We start from the raw sequence: 15,556 nt of genomic DNA, 5'->3' as shown, positions 1-15,556 counted from the left end.
AGAGGTAATACAGCGTCTAGTATCACTGGGAAGTTCCAGCATTCATGCCAAAGTAAGAATTATTGATTATATTTAATGCATTCGCCATATTCTAATTGGAAATATATTCAGGTCTGTAAATTACACACATCATGTAAAAGGTGGCAATTAAATGCTGTCTTAACGTCAAGTTAGTGCATGTTATTATAAAAGACATTGTGTCTTCCGGGTGGGTCTGTTAGTGATAAAGTGTGGTTGAAATGCCAGATGTGGACTGCTTACACTAAGTATGTAACATAAGGAAAATTGAAGGAACATTGAAGAAACAACTGACCAATACAATATTTAAAGCAGTTAAAAGACGCAATGACATTTGTTAGTCAGAGTTCTAAGGGGGGTAAACCCAATCAATTTTAGTAGCGAATTTAAGGAAAGCATAAAAGTTTCCACTTTAACAAAGATGGCTGAAACATGGAAGAACCAGGTAGCAGGTAGATGTAAATGGAGTGTTTTTCGATTTTGAGTGGTTATCTGTTTCCAAGAGCTGTACAACTACGCAATGAGATTCAATCTTACCAGAAAGGTTTTTAAATCCTTCTTCCCTACTGCCTAAAATGTCCACAATCGTCTCTTTTTAGCAATTTCTTCAGGCAAAATTGTCATTTAAAAATGGGTTTCTTTGCCTAACTGGGGATGCAGAGGGTAATATAATAATTTTTTTCGCGTTTTTTGTAAAAATAAGTTAAACTTCTCAAGGCTAATATCTCTCTGAAGTGGACAAAATCCAGAGGTACATTTAGTTCTTTAAAATCATAACTTTCAAAATTTCACTAGCACTCGTACATTCAAGTACCCGACAGCGGTTTTAACATCACACAGCAAATCCTGGAGACAAAAGTGATATTAAGAAAATCTAGGATCCGAGACAAATAGACCAACTTCGCAATCACAAAACCCACAACTTCGACCCTAGATCCTATAATTTTTTCTATAAAGTTGTAATGCGTACGCGTTAAGGTAAGTATGGTATCTGCGAATAGTGACGGGTGAACGAATTTTGTAAGAATGGCTGAAATTACAAAAACATTGGAAAAAAACAACTTTTATTGCAAATATTATCATTAATAGAAAAGTTATAATTTCTTGACTTCACACACATTTGTTGCCTTTTTCTTGCGAAGAACGATAAGATCTTGATCCTTAATAGAAACGCAGAACAAGAAGTTATCAAATCTTGGAGTCAACATCTCTACAACAAATAGACAGATAAAGTGGTCCAAAATTTCTTCTCTTACAATTTATCTGCAGCAGAAAAATCGTTATTATCTAAAATCCCGAATATTGCAGTCCTGGGGACGGGGTTGCAGTTCCACCTTCAGAGCTTAACTACGCGGATTATATGGTATCTTTCAAAAAGCTATACCGTGACGTCAATAGTATGGACATGAGCCCCGACACGAAAAGATTTGATAAAATCAGAATCCAGGACTGTGCCATATCTTCTTTTAATCCTGTGTAAATAAGAACTTGAAGCATTACGTTCTTCATCGAGCATGATTCAATAATTCGATAAAGGAAATTCCGTTGTGCTTATAGACAAAGATGTTTATACCAACAAGAACAACGTTATGCTAAGTAATGTTAGCAAATTTGCGAAAGCTGTAAAAGACAAAGAATTAAATTTTATTATCAATCGAGAGAAACACGTAAATGACATTTTAAAACAGCTTGTCAAGAAAGGAGCTTTGTTTAAGGAAGTGTATAATAAACTGAAAGCAACTGGATCTAAATCAGGTATTCTTTATGGATTATGTAAATTTACAAATCTATTGTTGAAGGTAGTTCACCATTTCGACCCATTTTATCGGCCATAGATACACCTACTAAATTTCTGGTGCCGTATTTAAAACCAATTACGGTCAACCAATATGCTGTTTCTGATTCTTTCTCATTTTCAGAAGAAATTAAAAAACAGAATTCGGCTTATTTCATGGCTAGCTTGTACGTAGATTCGCTTTTTACCAACGTACCTTTATTGGAAACTATAGACATATGTTTTGATAACTTATTTTCTGATTGTGAAACTATTGATAATTTGAACAAAACTGATTTTGAACAACTTTTGTTGCTAGCTGCTCAAAATTCCTATTTTACATTTAATGGTCAGTTGTTTAAGGTGTCGCCATGGACTCCCCCTTGACTAGAAGTCTAGCCAATGCCTTTTTATCACTTCACGAAAAATCTGGTTAATTAACTTTTCTACGGAATTTAAATCATTGTACTACAGAAGATCTGTTGATGATGTCTTTGTTCTGTTTTCATCACCTGAGCATGCCTCTCTTCAAGGCTTACGTGAACAACAGGAATACCAACATATCTTTTACGTCAGATTGTTAAAGTAACAATTGTTTACCATTTCTTGATGTCAATAGTAAACGTGAAAATAACCATTTTGTAACCAAAATTCACAGGAAACCAACTTTTAGTGGTGTATACACTAATTTTGCTAGTTTTCTGCCTGACGAGTATAAAACAGGTCTAGTTATAACATTGGTTTTTAGAATTTTCAGAATTGTGATAGATTTTTCAACTTTTCATGTCGAAATGAAAAACTTGAAGAATATTTTTATTATAATAGCCGTATTCCGTCTGTCTGTTTGTGCGCGAGGAAAACGTCGTGTTACGGAAACACGAAATGCGATATATAAAGGACGGGCGACCCCGTGCATTTTTTCACGGGATACCGGCTAGTCTCTTTAATAATAGCCGTATTTTGTTTGTGTGTCCGCGAAAGCAGCGTCCCGTAACGGAAACACGAAATGCGATATATAAAGGACGGGCGACCCCGTGGATTCGCCACGGGCTAATCTCTATTATAATAGCCGTATTCCGTCTGTCTGTCTCTGCGCGATCCCCCCGCTGAGTTAGAAAATGATGTTACGGAAACACGAATATCAAATGCGATTTTTTTTTATCCACTTTGTTGCGACGGGTAAATATAAAGAACGGGCGAACTCGTGGATTTTTCCACGGGCAACGACTGGGCTATATTGTAATACCGGTATACGTCTGTCCGTCACGCATAATGGTACCGCAAGTAGTGAGACGCACGCGGTACGGTATAAAAAGGACTGGCAAACCCGTGGATTTTCCACGGGCAACCAACTATTGTTAATAAATGGCTATCCTTCTAGCTTAATTGACAGCTGCATTAAAGCATTTCTTGAAAAATTGTTTCAAGCCAAAAGGGTCATATTAACTGTTTCTAAGCATGATGTTATTTTTGTATTGCCATTTTGGGGGAATCAGGTTTGAGAATTGGCAATTTTTTTAGTAACATGACTTAATACGGCCGAAACGTCGCCAAAGATATTTAATTGATGAAACTGGTGATGTTTTCCTGCTACACTTAATTAGCAATTACATCCAGAATTGACTGTTGCGATTTTGCGACACTTGTTATTACATTTTACATCGCAAAATATCGCAATGTCCGTAAATAAAATATTCAAAATATAAGAATAAGAAGATGGCTATGCATCTATGAAACTTCGGAAGATATGTTATAACTAGTATTTATTTGCTTACCAATCTTTCACAGTCAAGTATAGTCCAGAGTATACCTTCCCTACGCGTTGTGTAAGAACTTATTTGGAGTCCAACAACTTCTGCTTTAACCAATTCCTCCGAGATTAGTCCTATGTTAAATTTTTTTATCAACATTTCGAAAGCCAATAAAAGCTTAAGTGTCGCTTGTCTAACAGCTGTATCTTTATTTTAGAGCTACAAAAAGCAGGTGATGCAAGACTATCGACAAACTAGATTATTATATTTTTTGTATATTACTTTACACAAACGCAGGAATTTGAGACAAATTTATTCAAATGTGTACATATTTAACCAAAAAATAATGAATTAATAAACTACAGTGAATTTAAAGTCAGTGCTTAATCTCAACTCACCAAGTTTCTTAAGCTTTAAACCTCTCCTGGTTTCTTATAAAAAAGTTTCATATAAAAAATGCATATGCAAAAATATGGTGTAAAACAAGGAAAATATATAGAAAAAATACTAGAAAACAAACACAGACACGAAAAAACAAAAAATAGGATAAATGTTAAAATACAAAAATCGTAATGAATATCTATGCTATAATTTGAGGGTTCTGGTTTTTAATTAGGTAGGCGGCCCACTGTTGCAGATCAGTTAGTTCAGATAACCCATGTCGCACAACCAGTGTGTCGTACAGATGTGCTTTTGCACATCCAGTGGGATTCTTACATCAGCTAAAACTGTCTATATGATAATGCCCGTATACGTCTGTACGTCCGTCCGTCTGTCTGTCACGCAAAATGGTAGCTTAGCTGCGACGGGCGAACCCGTGGATTTTTCCACGGGCTAACGACTAGTATAGAATATATTTCCCAAAGATTTCAAAAAAATTGATAACCAGCGGTTGGTTAAGCGATTAATACAGTAAACTACGTCGATCATCAGAATGGAAAGCTTCGTACAGGTAGAATGTATGCTACATATTTTGTAGGGAGGTAAATAAAAAGACTACAGCCTGTCTGCAAAATTTCTACAAAATCGATACAATTATCCTTTACGATTATGATGTATGGAAAGAAACTTAGCTATGTATCGTTGATTGTCGTTAGCCTTCGTAGTAAATGTTAAATATGTTCTAATAGGTTATCGAAAAGATAAAGCTAGATATTTATAACTTAATCACAGTAAAACATAAGAGACACAGCATCATCAGAAAAAGTTGTGGCACTTTACAATCATAAAAAAAATCTGTGCTGATTACTTTCATATTTTGGCTAGACATAACCAACCCAAAATTAGATTATTGAAGATAATACAAGAAAAAGCAATAAAGATGGCTAGCATGAAATTAAACTATGGCTAGCATGAAATCAACTTATGTTATAATAATAATAGACTAAATTTGAAATTTGTTTTATCTATGATTTACGTAACAAAAAATATAATAATATAATTTATTTAACATATAGCAATATAAAAGATGAAATAAAAAATCCTTTTCAAACCTCAGATTGACTTTCAATTTTACTAACAACCTCTGAGGCACCTTAAAGGAAAAAAAATAGAGGCACGGATATCTTTAATTAAATCTCGGAATATCAGACTTTTCAAGATTAGATCTGTATTAACATGAAATCCCTTACACTTTTTCAACTTGAATTAAGAATGCAATGTCCATTTTCTCTCCTTTTCCTTCCGTTTTTTCTTCTCCTTTTTTCGTTTTTCGCTTCCAAAGAAAAAACACAAAGATGGTACAAAGTACTACACAAAACACAGGAGCAAGGACCAAATGATCAATGAAAAGACCTCCAGTTATCATGAAGGACTTCCGTTCTTCAGGTTTGAGGAAATCTTTTAAATGACTACTGTAAGGGCGCCCATCAATGACGTTGTTGAGATCGAAGCTTGCATCCCAAAGCATGATGCCACCGATGTTTGATTTGTATTTCACAGTCTAAAAATAGGTGAAATAATTCGGAAAAGAATTTTAAACCAGTCACTACGTAAAATCAACTGCGATTCATGTTTGCACAAAATTGGTTTTATGTTTAGTAGTAGGATCAAAACCTATTAAAAAAACTACATTAAAGATTTACGCCATGGGCGTTTATTTACGAAAAACAGATTTATACCCTAGGCGTAAATCTAAGACAGGGGGGAATAGAAGAATCTGTTTGTTAATGTTTAGACATACCTCCATGGTTTAAAATAATATTACGCCACAATGACAAGATCAAATTGCTCCACTACGATTTTTCTATCCGATATAAATTTTATTTTTAGCAACTCAAACAAAATTTACAAGAGCATTGTTACCCCCATTTCTTTAATATAACGTGACCGAAAAAAATTATTTTCACCGAAACGCGTTGATAATTAGAGCCGTTAAATTTCTTGCGTTGTTATAAAAAATGGGAAAAAATACTAAAATTTTGAAAGTAAAGATTATTTCAAGGGACTAGAAGTTGTAAAAAAGGTGAAGTTAAGATCAACAAAATTCGTTTCATTTACTAATAGATTTTTTACCTAATACCACCACCAATTTTCACGACCAACAATTGCTTATAAAAAATACCCATATAAATTTGTTGGTTATAAAACACAGGTGTATGATGTGTTTTATAGATTTCCTTGGCCAAAAATATTCGTAGGTCATTAATTTCGCCGAGTAAAATATTCGTCACCTGTCGAAAATAGGTTACTTTTACCGAAAGATAGAATGTTTGTATTTATTTCGCGTGCATGAAAACCTTTTCTACTAGTTATTATGCGCCTGATAACTCTTTTACTTAAACAAACAAACAAAAAAAATTTACATACAGTATACACGGCTTCGACTTGTTCCGGTGTTCTGTAGTAACGACTTCCGCTGCTTGCTCTAGGATGAGAAGGAAGCCCGATGAAAATCAAAGGTCCTTTGCCGTGACTTTGTTTGGTTTGATCAGCAAAATTTAACCAGTCCGCCATACTGCTGTTAAACTGAGTGAGGGATCCAAGGTAACAATAGTTGTTGTAAAACTGAACAAACAGATAGTCAAACTCTTGTGGAATATCATGCAACACAGTCCCCTCACTGCCCGGACCCATGACAATATCCGGGAATGGACATTGTGGTGCACCGGTAATAAGGTATTTCTTGTTTTGATCAGTATTCATTAATTCTCTAATAGATTGAACAAAATCGACATAATACATAGTAGTACCAGCCTCAATATCCAAATCTACTCCGTCAAGTCCCACATCGCCGAATGGTCTGACCGTGGACTCTCCTCCTAAGAATAATCTCCATATTGTACTAGCAAATGTTACAGCCGTAGAAGAACTACTAAATGAATAACTTCCAGCACTGCCACCTAGTGATATGATGATTTTCTTTCCAAGTTGTTGACATTTTGTAATGCTTGCACCGATTTTGGGGCAATCGAGCAAGCCAGGATAACCATCGAATGTCTTGTTGCAATGGTTAGCAAAGTTGACACTCGGATAGTGATCTAAAAAAAATTCAAAATTTTGTTGCACACTACAACAATAACTTTGACAATTTTATAAACTATGAAGTTGACGGTTATTTTGCAACTTTATGACCAAAACGTGGATGGAAACTTTTTTATCAAGAACATTTACTTTAAGATACTCAAAACAAGATTTACCCCCCTTTCGGTATTTTTAGACCCTAAAACTAAAAATACTAAAGCTGTTGAGTATCATTTTTACACATCAAAACAAAAAATTCAATTTAAAATGTTTTCGTATTTATTATTGGGATTTTAGACAAAATATTTGTTTGCAAACATTTTTGCCTGGCATGATTTACTTTCAGTAGCGTAACTCGATATTTTTTTTGGTAATTTAAATTACATAGTACATCATAATATGTGATGCATTTTCTTTGACTCGGGTTTTAAAAACATCCATATATTTTTCCTTGCAAAATGTTGCCGAAGTTTCTCAGGCCTAAAGTCAAATGACCTATTAACAAAGGAGGTTGTAAACCCATCAAATCATTGAGATTCTTCATGTCTAAATGTATAATTGCACTTGGAAACATACTATCTTACCTTTATTGTAAGGATAAAAAAAGAAATCCAGAAAAGCAATTGGAATTACATCGTAGTCAAATCTAGAGCAGTAGTAATCAAGACTTTTCTCCAATGTCAACTTCAAACTTCCAGCAGGATCTTGTCCCCAATAAACAGCTAATTTATGGCATTCACAAATTCCTGAAAGTTAAAAAACGATAAAAGCAACTGAGGCACTGAGTTGTCCAATTTATTGTGCAGTTTTTACATGGTAATATGTAAGCTGGCAGTTGTAGCAGGACCCTTCGTTCGGTACCTCACTTTATAGTTATCATATCACAGGTAAATTCCTTTTTTGGTGCACAATATCGAAGTGATAATCTTCGTTACCGTCTGCGAAGACAGAGGAACAATTGTGTATTTAAGAAGTTCTAGCTTCTATGTGTGTTTTATAAAAAAAGATATAAACTTTTTTTTGGATTGTCTAATTTAAATGAATAAAACCTTACAATTTATGAATCTTGGGCATTGGGATTTTGTCTATCGCAAGCTCCCTTGTGAAATTGCTAAAACAGGTCAGTAATATTGAATTTATTTTTCTTTAGTGAATAAGATTTTTAACAAAGTTCAAATCTGTTTACACATGCATTTTTTATTTATATATTTTTCTATAACAGGGTTGTTGACTAATTGACTTTCCCAATCAAGCATCTATTTTTTCTCTAATGACTTAGTAATTTTTCACTGGATGTATATATTTCTTTTCCTTAAACCTTACTTCAGAAAAAAAAACACACACTACATACACAAAGCATGCAACAATGAACCATTCGTTAATTAAAAAAATCATGTTGTTTTCAAGAAGACTTTTGAAACAGGTAAATTAAAAAGTGAGAGGATATATTTCAGGCCTAAAGTTTTACTAATAAAGTTGCTTAATTTTTTACCAAATTTGAAACCTAGATCCTTGGCCAACTTATATCTAAAAATCATCATCATTCTCGGCTTAACGTCCGTTTTCCATGCTAGCATGAGTTGGACGGGGTATATTAATGACCCTCTTCCAATCTGATCTAGACTGTGGTACATCAAAACTCAACTTCCTCTCTATCAAGTTTGTCCTTATAACCTCCTGCCAAGTCTTTCTCGGTCTGCCTCTGGGCTTTGCCCCAGGAACTATCAAGTCTCTACACTTTCTTACCCAATTATCCTCCTCCATTCTTTCCAAGTGCCCCAGCCAATTCAATCTTCTTATCTGGATAACATCTTTAATTCTACGGAGACTTAGCCTGCTTCTTAGCTCATCTGAACTCTTTCTGTCTCTCAGACTGGCATTACACATCCACCTAACCATTCTCATAACATTCCTTTCTAAACGGTCAAGATCTTCCTGCTTCACTGCCATGTGTCACTACCGCACAACATAACACTTCTTACACAGGCCTCATACAACCTACCTTTTACCTCAATTGACAGGACTCTGATAGTCAATTAAGGAAGTAACTCTCTGAACTTTTTCCAAGTAGAACCTATCCTGCAAGTAACACTTCTTCCAACACCCCCTACACTGCCCAACATATCACCTAAGTAACAGAAGTTCTTAACTATCTCTAACGAGCCACTGTTGTACATCATTAAAGCTGGAAATACTTCATTCTCTATAATCTCACCTTTGCAACGCTTGCATACAAACTGTATGTCAGCTCTTAACCTTCCACTAATACTACTGCACTTCTTATGTACCCAATGCTTGCAAGTCTGACAAAAAATTGAGTTACTACCAACCCCTTTCCTGCAAACTCCACAAGGCCACTTTCCAACTACAAGGTCACACTTGGCTGCAATGCCACTAATCATGACTTTAGACTTTGCTGTGTTTACCTTCAGCCCTTTCTCTTCTAGTCCTTTCTTCCACTTCTCAAACTTTTCAACTAATTCTTCCATCGACTCTGCTATGAGAACCAAATCATCTGCATACAATAACTCCCATGGACAACCTGTTCTGAACTCCATCGACAGCGCTTCTAAGACTAGAATAAACAACAAAGGACTAAGTACAGAACCCTGATGTACACCAACATTTACACTAAATTCATCACTAAGTGAATCGTTAATCCTGACACGACTTCTAGCATTGCTGCAAAAATCTGTAGTTGAAACATTCATTCGAACACTGCTTAACCGACAAGATAAAGGTGAGCTGTAACCATGGGCTTTTCCAGCTGGTATAATACAAAATAGCAGTTACATGTATTATTACTTACCGAAGATTAAAAACAGCAAACTGAACTTCAGCAGCATCTTTGGAACTATAATTTAAAAAAAAGAGAAGTGGCACACAATGATGTATTCAATATATCCTTTTTTGTCTCTCAAAGATTTAATATAAACTAGTCGTTAGCACATGGAAAAATCCACAGGTTCGCCCCGTCGCAGCTAAGCTACCATTTTGCGTGACAGACAGACGCATGCAGGCATTATAATATAGATATTGGGAAGCATAAAATTCAAAATAAATTCCTTTTCTTCAATGAATTTTTGCTAGAACAGCAAATACAACATCAAACACTAAATTATACTAACGATGTTGACAGAGAAGAAACTATATTCTCCTATCAAAATTTCAAACAATCGATAATTTGCAATTCGATGACATAAAGATATGCCTAATGTTTGCTACTTCCCAAGGGAGATCATGCTAAATCAGATTCTAATGGAAGCAGCTTGTTTATTAGATTTGGGTACTCTCTTACATATTGTGAGAAGGCAAGTTGCCAAGTTTTGTGTTTCATTTTCCTTGAAATTTAACAATTACTGAATAGGTTCCTATGTTATTATGAATTCCAGATACTCATTCTCAAAAGCTCCTGGTTGAATTTGAGCCTTTAAAAATTGTCAAAATTCATACATATGCATTCAGTAAAAGGAGGTGTTATTGACTGATAATTTTTTTAAGTAAAAGTGCTGATGCTTATACTACTTTTTGTTATTTCATAATGCTAATACATCATGAAACAACCATAAAACGATATAATTATTTTTTGAATTTTGTAGCTATATTTAGAACAGAGGGAATTACAATTTTTTTGCAGAAAGGACAAAAGTCAAACAGAGACTTTCTATTTGTTACCTTTACTTTTTTTAACTAATTAATGAGGTTTATGGTCGGTCCTTAAAACTTGGCAATATGCGCTAAACCAAGACCTTATGTTGCAAAAGCGACATACGGAAATTGATATATACAGGACTTTCATGATTTTGTTTGTTTGAAAAGGATTGACAGGTTGCTGGTGTAATGCAAATGTACTAAAAGACACCTGAACTTTGAACTTGTTAAAGTTCACTTGCGAATAGTCAAATTAATTTTTCCCAAAACAGTCCTTTTCAGGTGTGCGACGATTCGCACATGTAAATCAAGAAGGCGTGTGATGTTAAACGCATGTGCAAAGGAATGTTACACGTTTTGTTTTTAAAATTGTTTGAATAAAAATAACACTTGCGGCATAAAGAAAAAAATCAATTAAGTTTGGGCCTGCTATGGTTTCCAATTGTTTTGTCAAATAAGAAATCATCCAAAATTAAATCCATAATAAAATGTCTGTAAGTGCAGTTTTGCAGACTTGCTTTATCTGTGCTCCATCGACGTTCACCTCCGCATTAGTTATAAACCGCGTGGCTGGATTTCTTGTGTAGGACCTTGTTACCAACAAGGAAGGGGCCAGGCTTAAAAAATTTATGTCTACGTAGTTCCTTTAACTAAGTGAGGAGTCGGTGAATTAGCTAGGATGATCAGGTTGGCTATGAATAGGCCTGCTCGTGGATTAAAAGGACTAGGACTATTCAATAATTCTGAGGTCTAAAAGTGTCCGACCAAGACAGAAATTTATCGGACGTTTTGTCCGACGGTTTTGAAAATTTAATATTTATCGTTTCAGGCGTGTGATTAATCACACGCCTGAAATGATTTAGGCGTGCGCCACGGCGTGAGCATGCAATTGCACGCCTCTCCTGAAAAAGACTCTTTAAGTCAACAAGGAAAAGCTTTCTTAAATCATTCTCTTATGTGAGAAAATGCATTTTCTTGATTTCGATAAAATGAAGGATCCTAAGTTTTTGGGTCAGACTAAAACATTATTAAAATATGTGTCATATACTCAATGAAAGAGAGTATACATACCTTCTCTTACTTGGTTTGTTCAACCTCCCACTGGTTGTATGACAAATAAAGAGGAAAAGAAACCGTGTACAGTCTGGGCAAGGTACAGATATGGTCCCATAAAAAATTGAATACCCTTGTCTCCCAAGTCGAGTTAGAACTTTTAGAAGTCCATCTCTGGATGAATAATAACAAAATGAATAATTATACGGACAAAACTGAAACAATCTTTTTCGGCAATCACAGCCAGTTAAAAAAAGTTGAGAACAAAACTATTAACTATATGGGTATTCCTTTGAAGAGAAGCAAAAAAGTTAAATATCTTGGGGAACATTTGATCAAAAAAACACAATGGGAAGAGCACATATTAATGACATAAATAGAAAAATACTAATTAAATATTCTAAAATTAGAACCATTGCATCCTGTTTAACACAAAAAACCTTTTAATTAATGCACTTGTCATGGCATATTTCAACTACTGCTCCTCGGCATGGGCTTGTGCCAACCAAGGTAGATTGGAAAAACTAGAAAAACAATCGTGTCCGTACCTTTCTTGGGAAAGAGAGGGAATATTTACTGAATAATTTACTCATCAAAAACGATGCCATATAAGTTTTTAAAGCCATGAATCACATTCCTCCTGATTACATGCGCTCAAAATTCTTTTTAACAAAAAACTGTCATAATCATCAAACAAGAGGAGCCTCAAAAAACAGGTTCACACTTTCCTGGGTCAAGACAGAATTTGGCAAAACAGCCTTCCCATTTAGAGCTGCAAATGTGTGGAATAATCTTCTAGACCAAGTGACCTGTGATGAAAGTTTGCTTTCGCTTAAGACTTCCATCTCTAATGTATTTGGCAAATTCTAATGGAGATCACTTTTTAACGTTTTAATTTTTGTTTTTTATTCTTTTTTTTTCAATTTTTACAGATTATAAATGTTACTATGCTTGATTGAGCTGAGGCAGTCTAAGGTTTATCATTTTTTGTTTCTTTTTTGTTCTAGTGGCCCCCAGTGGAAACAATCCACTAACTATAGGTTTTTGTGATTTTCTGGGCTAGCCACTTTAAATATTTATTATTAGAGTGGGTTCGCCCATATACAACCATCGCTCAATTACAGCCAAGGGATATAAATTATGTTTAACTTCATTTATTTATTACAATGCTATGTTAATTCCTTGTTTGAAAAACCTTGAAGGAGTGGTCCCACGAAAAATCAAAAAAAAAATAATTTCATCTTAATTTATCGGAAATGTTTTATTTATTATTATAAAAAACTTTTTTTTTAAAAAAAAAGTTTTTTTTCTCTTATTCGGCCCTTTTTTACAATCCTGTTTAAATAGCCGTGACATCATAGTTGGCGAATGATTTTTTGTGTGTTAAGACGATTCAGCAAATAGAATGATTTTCTAGAGAATCCAAGATCGTAATTTCATAATTAGAAATAATTTTATTTTATTTTCTATAATTATAATCACATATATTATATATTTTTGTGTTTATTCTTCCGAGTAAGGGACATAGACACCACCCTCTTCAGAGAAAACTTGTCTTACTTTCGAGATAACACGCGACGGTATAACTCGGCGATTGCCTTTTCCAAGTCGTTAGAAAAGAAACCAAATGAATTGCTTGTAAGCAGCAAACCGAAAATATTTGTTGTAGGCGTGTCTTGCAGAAATTTCCCTCTTGTCTCGGGTAGGCATATTAAAATGACACAAAGTTGCTTAAAATCCTCATTCTCAGTTATACATCTCTTATAAAAATACAGAGACTGTGTCTATTTACAACAGGCAAAGTGGATATCGTCATTTTCCTTTGATGTCGCCGAAAAACTTATGTCTAATATGTTAAATTTTCTGACGTTACGGCGCGACATCAATATCACTACTTTAACGTTAATATCCTATATTAAATTAATGAAGCCATTACTGTGCACCTAAAATTTTGAGGCCAAATAACTTAGAAATGAGGTGGTGACGTCAATGATTTTTCACCGCGTGGGTAACTAGGGACCACCTATGACTAATTTGGATAATTTTCCCAAACCAGGGCCCTAAATCCGTTTTGGAATGGACGGGTTGATGACGTCATCAAAAAACCTTCAAACCTTAATATCTCTGCAACCGTTTGTCAAATGCACATGATCATAAACATTTTCTTGATCAGCAGTTTAAGCTCTATGCAAAAGAGGTGATGTGAAAACAAGGTTCTAATTTTTTTTTTTGTGGATGGGTTGCTGATGTCATCAAAATTGAAATGACGCTTCTTTTTCATTTTTATCCTGCCTTATCCAAAAACAACGGATATTTGTACGATACATATCATTATTATTTGATATTTTAACAATACTTTTTATGTAGCGTAATCATATTTAAAAAAAATATGTTTAAGCACATATACCTTGGAAATGTTTGCGCATTTAGATCAATAAACAATTTTTTAAGAAAAAGAATAAAAACTTTATACTAATTGAATAGCAGAGAATCCAAAGAACAAATAAAAAAATCGAAAATTTCATAGGACCACTCCTTTAAAAACATTTTAGCTTCAGAAAAAACCAAAGTCTATCAATTCAACAACTTAATTTGTGACGAAATGTAGGTTTTAAGCTTGTCGCAGACTGTGCATAAATAAAAATGGCCGACAAAATATTTTTTTAAAAAATTCTTGTATAAGTCTCATGGAATTCAATAAAATCTGTGTGAATTACATACTTAGTGTTGTCCTTTAACCACCTCGTTAACAGTTCCTTATCCACACTAGAGAGGATTGGAAATAATAGACCCACGAAATTTCCACATTAAAAGAAAATATGGCACCCTGATACGACCACATACCTTTTAAGTAGATTTTAATGCTTTAAACAATGTGAAGTTTCACTTTAATAATAAATATTGTAATAAACAACCTGTCGTTATTGTTTTCTTTGACACTGTTCATTTTTAATTGGGATAAAACAACCACATGGTATATATACTATTATGACCACATTAAGGTGTCTATTAAGAAAAATAATTGGTGGCCGGTTTAGTGCGAATTGGCCTTGAATGAGCAATTTTGGTTGTTTTCTCTGTTTACCCAGGGTCCATTTGTGCGTACACTTGATAGATGGCCATATTGGTGCACGAACATACCTATACTTATCAAGACCAGACGATAGTTCTTTATCATAGCTATTAACAATTTTTTTGAAGGTAGCTACGTATGTAAACACTGGCCGTATATGGGCGAACCATCTCTATTATTATCACTATTACTATTACTATTACTATTATTATTATTGCTACTTTTACGCAAAAAAAGTTTCTGAATATGGAAACTATAGCTATCTCAACAGGAAAAAATGCTTCAAAATCTGTACCTTATTCTGAACTGGTGTAAAATTTTCCTCTGTTTTTGTCAGTTGCTAGCTAGCAAATGAACTAAAAAATAGTCCGCTCACAATCCTGACTTCCAAAACCAGCTTTCGCTTTCTATCTCTTCCACATGCACATCTTGTGACCCCATACATACCTATAGGGAAAAAACGGAACGATGAAGTCGGTTCGCATTCTCGACCCCCAGAGCTCCTTGAGATAAAGGAGCTCCTGGGTCATGAGTTTATCCTTGTCGGCCCGAACTTGTGTCCATTCACATGAATTATCACAAGACAATTTTTCTCGTCTGTTATTAAAACAATTATTATTTATAGCCCACACAATTATTATTTTTTAGGCGTTGGCAGCAAGTATATTCTTGAGACATTTTTTTAACAAAGTCTATCCGCATAAGTTGTATAAATTTAACAATAGAAAACACGTATTAGTTTACTAAATATTGTTTTGACGAAAAAACAATTGA

At 34.4% G+C, this 15,556-nt stretch overlaps 1 protein-coding gene across 1 annotated transcript; it reads right to left on the bottom strand.

The window, feature by feature from the left end:
* Positions 1-3,795: 3,795 nt before the first annotated feature.
* Positions 3,796-15,255, bottom strand: LOC130656360 (uncharacterized). The gene is made up of 6 exons (XM_057459197.1): positions 15,078-15,255; positions 9,815-9,859; positions 7,590-7,751; positions 6,352-7,022; positions 5,175-5,485; positions 3,796-5,077 (listed from the first exon to the last, which is right to left on the bottom strand). The coding sequence occupies exons 2-6, from the start codon at positions 9,849-9,851 to the stop codon at positions 5,059-5,061; spliced, it is 1,200 nt and encodes a 399-aa protein (XP_057315180.1). The 5' UTR covers positions 9,852-9,859; positions 15,078-15,255; the 3' UTR covers positions 3,796-5,058.
* Positions 15,256-15,556: the final 301 nt, after the last annotated feature.

This window comes from Hydractinia symbiolongicarpus, chromosome 9 (assembly GCF_029227915.1).
Source record: "Hydractinia symbiolongicarpus strain clone_291-10 chromosome 9, HSymV2.1, whole genome shotgun sequence".
Classification (NCBI taxonomy): domain Eukaryota; kingdom Metazoa; phylum Cnidaria; class Hydrozoa; order Anthoathecata; family Hydractiniidae; genus Hydractinia; species Hydractinia symbiolongicarpus.
This window is presented reverse-complemented; position numbering and strand designations above follow the sequence as displayed.

What these genes read in the sequence shown, in the direction of transcription:
- LOC130656360 (XM_057459197.1), bottom strand. Translation starts at nt 9,851, where the DNA reads ATGCTGCTGAAGTTCAGTTTGCTGTTTTTAATCTTCG. An exon ending in TTTTTATCCTTACAATAAAG is followed by an intron (nt 7,023 to 7,589) that starts GTAAGATAGTAT and finishes AATTTTTTTTAG; the next exon opens with ATCACTATCCGAGTGTCAAC. An exon ending in AAGTCGAAGCCGTGTATACT is followed by an intron (nt 5,486 to 6,351) that starts GTATGTAAATTT and finishes ACCTATTTTTAG; the next exon opens with ACTGTGAAATACAAATCAAA.